This window comes from Pleurodeles waltl, chromosome 6 (assembly GCF_031143425.1).
Source record: "Pleurodeles waltl isolate 20211129_DDA chromosome 6, aPleWal1.hap1.20221129, whole genome shotgun sequence".
Classification (NCBI taxonomy): domain Eukaryota; kingdom Metazoa; phylum Chordata; class Amphibia; order Caudata; family Salamandridae; genus Pleurodeles; species Pleurodeles waltl.
Window position 1 is genome coordinate 1,406,765,737 of NC_090445.1, and position 12,472 is coordinate 1,406,778,208.

Genomic DNA, 12,472 nt, shown 5'->3' on the forward strand with positions numbered 1-12,472 from the left:
GCGACCTGCCTCTGGATGAGGGATATGATTTTGCCTCCAGACATCACCAATTCCTTCTTTTGTGATCTGTCCCCCGTGCCTCCTTTTCCATCTATTCTGTAGGTTTTCAGCCGCAGTGAGCCTCCACGAGACATAGCCTGAGGGGAACCCCGGCCTACTATACACCTCAGACTCCTGTGAGGTTTGTTTCTCCCCCACCCCATGCCACTCACCTTTCACTCGTCATGCGGGAGGGCTGCTCGGATGGCACAAGCCATGCGGTCTTAGTACCTAATCCATGTTTTCCTTTGATCACTCTATCCCTCATGGGAACTCCATGTGCCAAGCTGTTTTTGTACTCCTCCATTCACAGTTATGGGGGCCCTGACCCATCCTCCTTAGAATTCTCGACAGTGGCGACCACCGACACGCTTGTCATGACCCCCGAGATATATCTCTGTGGTGATGTCTTCCTGGATATGGTATAGTACGGTAATTACCCTATTTCTTTGCTTTGGTGGGTGCTGACCTTCGATCACCTGTCTTGGTTGTCGGACGTCTTGTAGTCCTCCTCTTCTCGGAAATGCCCTGCGTTGCACCTCACCTTTCCAAGCTTTCTGCTCTCCCTTCACCTAAGCACCATCCAGTGTCATATGTCAGTGGGTGCTTCTTGGTGGTCCTATTGGGCCGAATACATACTTTCTCTTCCCCCTCTCGCAGGTTCTGACCCGCAACTTAACAGGGCTTTCAGTGGCGAGATATTGCCTCGCTCACTGGAGTTTTCATTTCTTTTCCCTTCCCTTACATTCATTTCATTCCACTCTTCTTTTGTTTCCCACACACCCACCTCTTTGTTTTGAGTATAGTAACCTGCACACTTCTTACCTCTCCCTTCGTGACCACTATCTCTTTCTCTGTCTCTTTTGTATTTCTCCCTTTCTTTTTCTTTTTTCTTCTGCTTGTCTGATTCTTTTATATTTCCTGACCGAGGGTTTTCCCTATAATTCCCTCATTACCCGTTTGTTCCCTTCCAGAACACAAGTGCTCTGAGCTTTGCTGTCCCCAACCTATCCTTTCATTAATTGTATCAACGCACACAACACCTTCCACCATCTCAGAATCAGACTCTTCTACGCTCCTTAATGGGGTCAGTGGCCAGGCTCACGGTCCTCTCTTGGAACGTACACAGTATGACAAACTACATCAAGCGACAGAAAGTCCTATCTTATCTTCGATCTAAGAGAACGGATATTGCCTTATTGCAGGAAACGCACCCCTCCCCATCAGAATCTGAAAAACTACACAGAGACTGGGTGGGCATGGTGCTTTTCAACGGGGCACCGTCTGTGCATGGTGAAGCACAGGGTTCGGGCCGAAGTGCGGGGTGGCGATACTCATTCGTCGATCCTTACAGTTCAGGCTTCTCAAGAAGTGGAGCGACCCGGGGACATTATGTCCTTGCCAAGCTCACTGTGGCCTCTTCCACAATTTGTTTTGGTACTATTTATGCTCCCATAGGCTCCAAACGTTCTTTTTTCCTTCCTCTTAATCGACTATTGACCGAGATTGGCACCTCTCTATACATGCTGCGCGGGGACATGTATCTGGTACAGGATGCCATCCTAGATTTATCAAGTGGTCTTGACGCAGGCAATGATGCTCATCGGGCCCTCCTAGGTGACGTTCTGTCGGATCATGGTCTGCTGGACCACTGGCGCCTTCCCCATCCATTTGACCGAGAATACACCTTTGTTTCCACGGCCCATAGGACTCAATCCCGTCTAGACTACTTTCTTGTTACTCCCCAGTTATTACAGATGATTCGATCATCTGAAAGCCTACCGCCCGCATTGTCTGACCATTCCCCGGTGTTATTGGCCCTGGAGCTGGGGCTGGCCTCTCCTGGTCGTAAGCCCTGGCATCTCCAAACCTCCAGATATCGAACCCTGAAGGGAAAGGAACAACTCAGATCCCACATCGCCACCTATCTTTAGAACAATAAAGTTTTGGTCTCTTCACCCCAGCTATTTTGGGCGGAGGTGAAGATTAGAGGCCAGGCGCAATCAACAGAGAAAACTGGAAGACTGCATTGCCCAGACCACCCGTGAGTACACCCTAACCTCCTCTCTGCACACCCGTCATCGCCTGGAACTAGCCAAAATGGAGCTCAACTCCCTCTATACGTCACGGGTGGAATATGCCGTACAGCGGTTGAGAGGTCGCCACTACGAGCATGGGGAGAAGGCAGGCTGCCTGTTAGCCGCTCAACTTCGTCAGAGAGAGGCAGCATTAGCTATACCGGCTTTGCACAGTGCCTATGGCACACTTATTACGCACCCTCAGGCAATCGCAGATGAGTTTGGTCGTTTTTACCAAACCCTATACACTCCAGAAATAACTGAAGACACTGGTCGTTTGGATGCCTTCCTCGAGAGGGCGAATATACCATGCCTCTCAGACGAGGGCAGAGCATTCCTGGAGGGTGACATTAGCAAAGAGGAGATACAGCAGGCAATAGCCAACCTCCCATACCATAAGGCGCCTGGTGAGGACGGGTACATGACGGAATTCTATAAATAGACGGGGCAGATACCGTAGATGCCTTATATGAGGCCTTTCGGGGGGGCTGATCAGACGGGCTCTTTACATCCTCTCTCCAACAAAGCCTCCATCATAGTTCTACCCAAGCTGGGTAAAGATCCTCTTCTATCCTGGCAGGGATCTTGGCATCCCGCCTCAAGAAGGTCATTCCCTCCCTGGTTCATCACACCCAAGTTGGTTTCGTACCTGGCCGCTCATCGAGGATGACTCGGGATTCGCGAGAGGAATCCCTTGCCCTCTCACTGGATGCCAAAAAGGCGTTTAATCAGATAGAGTGGTGGTACCTATCCGAAATGTTAAAACGGTTCGGTCTGGGGACTAGCTTCATCAATAGAGTGTGTTCGCTGTATGACTCCCCGACAGCCCAGGTCAACTGCAGCGGGTTCCTATCAGACACCTTCTCTGTCAACAGAGGGACTCTTCAGGGCTGCCCTCTATCTCTGCCATTTTTCCTACTAGCTGTTGAACCCTTAGCGGCAACAATTCGAAGTCCCAATCTTATTTCCGGAATATCGATTCCTGGTGGCTGCTCCACCATTTACTTATATGTTGAGGATATTTTACTCACCCTCACTGACCTACCTAATTCACTACCAGCTCTCAGAGTTATCCTATCAGAGTTTGAACTTCTCTCTGGCTATCGGTTCAACTGGGATAAGAGTGAGGCGTTACCACTATCCCCAGTAAGAGTAAGCGCGTCAGTTCATCGATTCTCAGTCAAATGGAAACAGTCATGTCTTCACTATCTGGGCATTTACATTAACAGAGGTCTGGACAAAATGATGGCTGACAATCTGGGTCCACTGCTAGGCAGTATGAAATGAGATTTTGAGAAATGGACACACCTGGGCCTCTTTATGTGGGGCATGGTGGGGCAGGGTGCAGGCGGTACGAATGGTGACCTTACTGTGTTTTTTTATATGCCCTCGGCATGCTACTTCGGCGAATACCTTTGTCTCTCCTTCATGAGATAGATCGTCGTATACGGGCCTTTGTCTGGGGGTCCATGCGTCCACGGTTACCTAGAGTCGCTTTACTCGTCAGACGCGAGTTTGGGGGGCTGGGAGTTCCCTCAGTGGAACACTACACCCTAGCATTACATCTCTCGCAGATGGTCTTTCTACTCCCGGGAGTGAGGGACCCTCTGCTTTGGGTGTAAGTGGAACTGACACTTTTGCATCCACATCCGGACTCCAGGTGCTCTATAATGCAGGAACGACGCCCCATTATACCACCAATCCTATGATCGGAGCTGCGCGAAATTCATGGCGGCAAGCACATCGCTTAATGAAAGTGGATCCCCAAATACATGACAGGGCACCAATATGGGGAAATAAAGGTTTTCTGATTGGGGGAAAGACTTTTTTCTGGGAGGAGTGGTGCTCGAAAGGTCTCCTGAGGGTGGATCGGATTATAATGGGGGACAGATTGAAGTCATTTGCGGATCTCAGTGAGGAATTCGATCTTCCGGTACATCACTCGTGGAGCTTTATACAGCTCAGGCACTGTTTGGAGAGACGCATGGGGAATCCTCCATGGCGACTCCCCCAATCCCAGATACTCCAATATCTGGAGACCTGGGGTCGCTTGAGGGGCGCCGTACCAGGACTGCGGGCATTAATGAATCAACACCTCTTCTCTCTCCCCCTCCTCATCTCCCTCATAAGTAAGTAGCAGGCATGTCTGCAGGTTGAATATGAATTGGAGGGTTGGGCAAACTTAATCGAGGCCAGAGACCACGGAGCAAGGGAGGCTCGCTTGAAATTCAGACTTTTTAAGACATTACAGGAGTGGTACTGCACCCCCCAGAAATTTCGTATGCTGGGTTATTGTCTCATGCCTCCTGCTGGAGATGCCCTCACGCCCGCCGTGATTTGCCACATATTTTACATGACCGCCCAGTCATTCAGCCTTCCCTCAGAGATATGCTACCCTTACCATCTTCCCTCACCCCTTCCCTTTTACTGCTGCATTATACCAGATACTTTTACGATATCTCCAGACCACAATGTATGTATCCTCAAGCACTGGCGCGCAGCAACTGCCCCCTCCCACGGGGAATGGATCACTGCGATGTATCAGGCTGCCTACCATGAATGAGCCATATACGACTTACAAGATAAAACAGATGTGTTCCTACAAACGTGGTCACCCTTCCCTTAAGGGCCAGTGAGCTGACTTCCCACCACGGAGATACCAATGTAAGTGACCAAGCAGGGCCACGCTTGTCCGGACACTCTAATACCACACACCAGCACGCTATTGCTCCCTTATGCGCCGTACTAGCTCCAGTTACGTACATGTTGTGTACATGTACACACTTCCGCCTGTTCTCCACTCGGCCCTTTTAAGAGCCCACTGACCACCTACCCCTATTTTATCCTTCCTTCCTCCTCCTCTTCAACCCCTCCGCTATTCTATTCTACTCACTCACATTACTCCCGCCAACCCTCTTTGAACGTGCCCCTTGTCCTTCCCGCCTCTCATCCGTCCTACTCATTCCGCTCCTCTGTCACTCTCACTATCACTACCATTATCATTATCATCTCCATCTACACAACTCCTACCTATACTCTCACTTTTATTTTCATTTTTCCTTTCCCTTTACTTCCATTGTCACTTTTTCTTCTCCCTATCACTTCTGTTTCCATTAATATTATTAATAACCGGTTATTCCTCCTCCGTTTCTTCCCCTCTATGCTTCCTTTTGAGCTCTTCCTCCCCCTCCCTATGGCATGGGTTTCACCCATCACTACAGACCGCTCTGGTCGCCTTTTTCCATCATTAGCTCGTATCTTATGTCTGGAGGGCCTTCAGATTTGTCGCCTTATAATTAACCATCTCCATGAGACATCGTTGTGCTACAATTACCTATGTTTACTTAAATGGCCAGTATATTTCTGTATGGTGATATTTTACCCATTATATTATGGTAATCTTCAGTTTATTTTGGGTTTCTAGTTGGTGTTGATCTGAGATAACCCCTTCTAGCCTTTCTACTCTTAGTATCTATAAAAACATTCCATTTTGATTTCTTGTTCATGCGTGGCCTCCAAATATTCCCATTTCACTTTCTTGGGAGGTCAAACGTGGCAGATTTCATTTTGTGTTTCTGGATTTGTGAGAGATGGAGACTTTTCACTCACCTTCTGAATGGTAAACATACAGCTTGTCTGCCTCTTGAAGTGTTATGTGAAGCACAACCTTGTGCGCATCAAAGAACGCGTGGGGCCCCTTTGTGGTCAAAGTCATGAGAGACATATCTTCCAAGTCTAAGAAAAAAGAAAAAAGCAATGATTAAGAAGCCCAAAAAGAAGAACTGGCCATTAACAAGACTTTAATGTTTTTTCACTCATATTTTCACTGGAAAACCAATCACACCAACCGCTCACACTAATGATTTCAGAATATATTTAACTCCTTACAAAAAGTTGTATGTAATTAATTTATGAAAAAAGGCAATATGTGTGCATCAGAAGCAGATTCTTTGAATGTTAGTTGGCCGATTTTCAAGTTGAAAGTCGATGTTCCTTAAAATTCATTCCAATTATCCAGCAAGCAATGGAGTCTCACGCCAAGCAGAAATGTAAATCAGAAGCATGGTTAAAGGCACTGAAGATCAGCATTCTGCTCAGGGAAATTTGCTTTGCCCTTATAAAGATGTAAGTGCCTGCTGCTATGTTGTGAGTATTTTTTAAAGGCCAACAACGTCGACATCAGTGGTCGGGCAATTTATGGTACGCTGCTGCAGATTGCATAGGTGTTATAGTCTTCTTGAGCATCAATTGAATGTCTGTTTAGTCTCCCGTGAATGCCGATCAATGCTTCTTGGTACTACACCTTCAGAAAATTATTAGCAGCGAGAAGCTTAACAGGAAAGAAGGTTTTTTGTTTTACATCTAAATACTAGGTAACTTACTATCTCATGAACATCAAATGGCTAGGAGTCCCATGGAAGAGGTGCAGGAACCAAAAAACTTGCAGCACCTCAACCTAGCACAATGGAACTGATGAACCACAAATAGTTGCCTGCTGAAGATATAAGAGGGAAGAAAGCAATGCACTGACAAATGCTGTCTCTTGAAAGGGATGGGCTTTTCTGGTGTATGACTTGGCTCGCTGCACATGGGACTTTATTTTTGATAAATAGAAAGGGCAACGAAAACAGGTGTTATCTGATCTCACCACTTCACTTGTGTTAGGGATTTGTCATCAGTATTCTGTACTTGCCGGAGGAGACTTAGGGCCAGATGTAGGAAGCGTTTTGCATGGTGCAAACAGCAAATTTCGCTGTTTGCGCCATGCAAAACGTGCATCGCGATGCTCATTCCCATTTTGCGAGTCAGTAACCTGGTTACCGACTCGCAAAATGGGAATGCGACTCACAAATAGGAAGGGGTGTTCCCCTTCCAATTTGCGATTCGCATCGCAATGTAGAATTGCTTTGTGACCGCGAACGCGGTTGCAAAGCAATTTGCAGTTAGCACCCATATCAAATGGGTGCTAACCCATTCGCAAAAGGGAAGGGGTCCTCATAGGGCCCCTTCCCCTTTGTGAATGGTGTTATGTTGTAGTATAGTGGTAATAGGGCTTTAAGGAAGAGAATGCTAAGAAAAGAGAACCCGGCGGTATCCCTGTAACGGGGATTCGAGAGGGGGAGGAACAAAGCGTAAAAAGAGAGGAGGCGGTTGGAAAGGACGGAGCCGGGTCAGGGGTTTTAATGTCAATTATACTTACCAGAATAAACTCACCATTTAAGAAGAATCGCATCGTGTATCATTCTGAACGGCGGCGAGTGGATGTAACAAATGGCTCTAAAAACATTTTTTCAGGGCAGGCAGTGGTCCTATGGACCACTGCCTGCTCTGAAAAAATGAAACAAAAACCTTGAATTTTTTCGAGTGTATTGCAACTCGTTTTCCTTTAAGGAAAACGGGCTGCAATACAAAAAGAAAAAAAAACTGCTTTATTAGAAAGCAGTCACAGACATGGTGGTCTGCTGTCTCCAGCAGGCCACCATCCCTGTGAGTGCTGCGAATCGCAAGGAGGTCACAAATTGCGACCCATCTCATTAATATTAATGAGGCGGGTCTTTGCGACCTCCTTGCGATTCGCAGATGGTGTCAGGGACACCATCCTGCATATGGGTTTGCGACTCGCAAATTGCGAGTCGCAAACCCAAACATACTTACACCTGGCCCATAATTCCCCAGTGCAAGCAATGGTTATAACTCAAGCATGAGACGAACATATTCAGACAGGAAAACTGGGTCACTGAAAAACGGATTAATTTCCACAACTGCTTCCAAATAAAAAATAGCACAACATTCACCTGGAAACTGTGGAGAAAGTATGTCTATAAGTACTTCAACAGTAGGGAATATGAAGAGATTGTATTGTATTGTAATCGTATTTATATAGCGCTTACTACCCCTGACGAGGCGTTGAAGCGCTTTTCGATGAGTAGCACACTACTCTGGAACCCAACAAGAATTAGTGATGGATTAGTATCGGGAAATAATGAGTACAGTTTTAGTATTATTATGAGTTAATTTGAGCTGCGGATATGAGAGTTTGTTAGTTAGATTGACTGGAATAGTGGAGGGGTGGAGGAGGAAAGAAAGGTGTATATCATTAATTTACTCAACCCAAAGGATTGGGATGAGTAAAGGGTGGCGGAGGAGGGAAGAGTATGAGGAAGGGTTAGGGAGAGCATAGTAGCAGGGTGAGATAAATGCAGGAGAATTTAGTAGGGTTGTGTGGGAGGTCACAGTAGTAGAGTGAGGTTTGGTGAGTTAGATGTGGAAGCGGAGGGAAGAGCTTAGGCAGAGTTATTTAGGAGATGAAAGTAGTAGAAGGGATTTGGGATGAGTGAGAGTGAGAATGGAGGATAGTTTGATAGAGACATGACATATGATGATGAGTAGATAAGTGTGATAAGATGAGAGCAGGAGGAATTCATAGATATCTAGTATAACAACCCACCGAGGAGCCATGCAATGATCCACGAACATGCCAAGCACAGAAACAACATATACACATACATACATATATATATGAACAAGACTCCTGAGAGAGTTGAAACGCGTTGGTGGTTGTTATTTGGATTAAATTTGCACTATTGATACCTCGTGGAGTGCAGTGAATACTTTTTGAAATTTACATGTATATATATATATATACACACACACACACGAATACACACACATATGCACATACAATACATAATTAGAACCATGGATAAAAAATACTTAGTCAAACAGGTTTAAAGAGTGTGTGTGTATTTTATTGTTATGACATAGTAGCGATACATATTTTCTAAAGAAACGATAAATAAATATAAATAAATATACACATAATCTGAAAAAATATTTATCAACATAGGCATATGCAGATCATAGTTGTTTGAATATGGTGGTTATGAAGTTAAGAGCCAACTCTTGAGTAGTTTTCTGAAGACAAGAAAGTTATCTGTGGCTCTTATAGTTGGGGGTAATGAATTCCATAGTTTGGCTGCTTGGACGGAGAAGGCTGTACCACCTATAGTCTTTTTTTTGTATGGTGGTGTTCTAAGGCGGGGTGCCAATCTTGAGCGGAGCGTTCTTTGTTGGATGTATTTGGTAATTTTCTTTCTGATAAAAAGCGGTCCTGTTCCATGTATAGCTTTGTGGGTGATACAAAGCAGCTTGAAAGTGCATCTTCTGGCAACGGGTAACCAGTGTAGTGCTCTCAAGGCAGGGGAGATGTGGGCTTGCGGCTTTACAAGTAATAGTAGCCTGGCTGCAGAATTCTGGATACGTTGTCGTTTTTTCATAACAGATAGAGATGATCCATGGTAGAGGCCATTAGCATGATCCAGTTTGGATAGTACAAGCGAGATAGTAGCTTGCACCTTGTGTGGATATCCGAGGTGGGGGATGATGCGTCGTAAAGTCTTCAAGGTGATGAAGCTTGTTCGTGCTAATTTGTCTACTTGGGCATTCATAGTAAACTTGGAATCCATGGTGATTCCTAGGTTTTTAACTTCCTTGGATAATTGAGGAGGTGGTCCGAGATCGTCAGGCCAGATGCACAGAGGGTCATAATTTTCCCAGTCACCACATAGGAGTATTTCTGTTTTGGAGGTATTTAGTTTGAGATGGCTCCAGGTCATCCACTGATCAACGGCTCTGAGGCAACTGAAGATTTGTGAGTTTTCAATGTTTTTGGGGCCTTCTATTTAAGTAGTATTTGTGTGTCATCTGCATAGTTGTAGCATGTGAGATGGAAATCATTGATCAGTTCTGGTAAAGATATGATGTAGATGTTGAAAAGCAAAGGTGAGATGATTGACCCTTGGGGGACCCCTGCTTTTGTGAGGTAGGGTTCGGACGAGAAGGGGGGCGAGTGGATGATATTCAATCTTTAAGATAGGAAGTAATCCAGTCGAGAGCAATCCCTTGTATGCCGGCTTTGTGGAGTCTTTGAGTTAGGGTGTCATGGTCAACCGTATCAAAGGCAGCTGAGAGGTCCAAGAGAAGTAGTGCAGCAACTCCATTTCGGTCGACTGTATTTTTAAGATCGTCCCAGATTGCCATGAGTGCCGATTCAGTGCTTCTTCCTGCGCGGAATCCAGTTTGGAAGTCTGAAAGTATAGAATTGTCTTCAATGAATTGTGACATCTGGGCGAATGCTGCTCTTTCTATCAATTTGCCCAGGAAAGGTCCATTTGTGATTGGTCTGTAGTTGTTGGGGTCTTGGGGGTCTAGGTTTGTTTTCTTTAATAAAGGTTGTATGTATGCCTTTTTCAGGTCTACAGGAAAAGTTCCTGAAGTTAAAGAGTTGTTGATGATTCTTCTTACAGGTGTGGCAGCAGAAGTAGATAGAAGAATGTTCTTGAAGATTTGTGGTGGGCAAGGGTCAGAAGGGCAACCAGAAGGTCTGCTTGCTTTGACCAAATCCATAAATTCATCCTGGGATATTTGTTTGAAGGACTGTAGAGGTTGGGTTGGTTTATTCTTAAAGGGTATTTTAGGAAAGGGGTTGGTGCTGATGGTTTTCTTCTGTTTTAAATAGGAGTCCAATGTGTCTGCCTTGGTTGTGTAGTGAGTTGCCAATTTGTTTGTGAAATCTTGAGTAGTGGGATGACTTCCTTCCATGCATGTAGGTTTTCGAAATTCATTGAGAATTGTATAAAATTCCTTGGTTGTAGATTGAGCATTTTGAATTCTGTCTGAGTAGTATCTTTTTTTTTAGCTTTTTTGATTGATGATTTGTATATCCTGTTAAGTTTGTCTAGCTGCAGTTTGTCTTGACTGTTGTTTGTTTTGAGCTAGGTCCGCTGCAACTTTCTGATGTGTTGCTTTATCTTTTTAAGTTCTGTGTTTCTCCAAGGTGTTGGTTTTCTTTTGTCGTGTTTAGTTTTTCTGAGTGGCATTAGGACACCAAAAGCTTCCTGTAGCCACTCAAAGTTTTGGCACAGAATTAATTGTATCTAGATCTGTGTTTGCTGTTAGTTGTGTTTCTAAGTGATCCAAATTGAGTTTGCTCCATGGTCGATATGTGTATGTATGTAAGTAGTTGTGGGGTGTGTTGATTTGTGGAGTTGTATGTCAGAAAGTTATCATATGGTGGTCTGACCAGGTGATTAGCGTGATGCTATGAATAGTAACTAGTTCAGGCTTAGCAAAAATGACATCTAGGATGTGAGCAGCAATGTGTGTTGGATTGTGTACAATCTGATGTAGGTTCAATGCGATCAGGCCAGTGGTGATAGCTTTTGGATGGGGCATATTGGGTTTGTCAAACAAAATGTTTAGATCCCCAAGAATGCATAGATTGAAGTATAGTGTAATAAGGTTTGAGACTGTGTATAGAAAAGCATCTGGGAATGTGGAGTTGTTAGGTGGAGGTCTGTAAAGGAGGAGAAAGTTACAGGAGGAAGTTGTAATAGGGTTGCATCTGGTAAGGAGGGCTTCACAACCTTGTATGGAGATGTTGTCTGTTTTACTGAGGTTCATTGCCTGTTTGAATATAATAGCTAGTCCACCTCCTCTCTTGCCTACACGGTTTTGAGTGATGGTTTGATAGCCCGGAGGAACGGCTTCGTACAACACTGGTGCCATGTCATCTCCCAACCAGGATTCGGTTATGAATAGTAAGTCAGGTTGTGTGTCTGTGAGCAGGTCGTAGAAGTGGTGCTTGTTTTTTTAGAGTGATCGAGCATTTATGAGCTGGCAGTTTAGAAAAGGTGTGTTAGTGGTAGTGTTGTTTTGTTTAGGAGAAGGGTAAGTAGTATAATATGAGCTTGAAGCAGGAGTGTTGCTAGTTGTGATAACTGTTTGAGGCTCACAATAGTCTTGCTTTTCAATATAGTGTTCCTCTTCCAGCAGGTTAAGGAGGCATTTTGTTGGGTCTGTGTGTGTGGGTGGTGGACTTGGTGGCTGAGAGAGACATGAGGAGTGTACTGTTTTTTGTAGGGTAGTTTTATTATGTAACAGACAAGGGGATGAGAGGTTGCTATGAGTGGCATGTTTTTTATTTTGTTTGTGTTTGTTTAGTGTGGATGGAGTATGGGTTAGGGGTGGTGGAGGAGCATGTGGATCATGATGTAAGGCTCTAAATTGTGCAATGGAGGAGAGGCGAGTGAATGAAAGTTGCTGGGTAGGGGTGCTTGTGGTAGGTGTTTGTGAAGAGTGAGAAAGTAGGGGTGGAGATAGGATGGAATTTGTATTCTTTGTGTAGTCCTGGGGGTGGGAGTGGGTATGACGATAAGTGTAATGTAAGTTTGTGTTGCTTTGATGTGCTGATGTTTGTGGTCGGTATTGTTTTTGTGGAATAGTGAGCGGGGATATTGGTGTAGTTGTTTTTGGTGAGGGATTTGTATGTGAGTTAGTGCTGGTAAGTGGAATTT

At 45.0% G+C, this 12,472-nt stretch overlaps 1 protein-coding gene across 1 annotated transcript in view; it reads right to left on the reverse strand.

The window, feature by feature from the left end:
- The window catches only part of LOC138300897 (protein-arginine deiminase type-3-like), a 385,604-nt gene that overhangs the window by 177,686 nt on the left and 195,446 nt on the right, over nt 1–12,472 (reverse strand). The window contains exon 6 of the mRNA XM_069240756.1: nt 5,727–5,852. Coding sequence (XP_069096857.1) covers nt 5,727–5,852 — 126 coding nt within the window. The remainder of the gene's footprint in view (nt 1–5,726; nt 5,853–12,472) is intronic.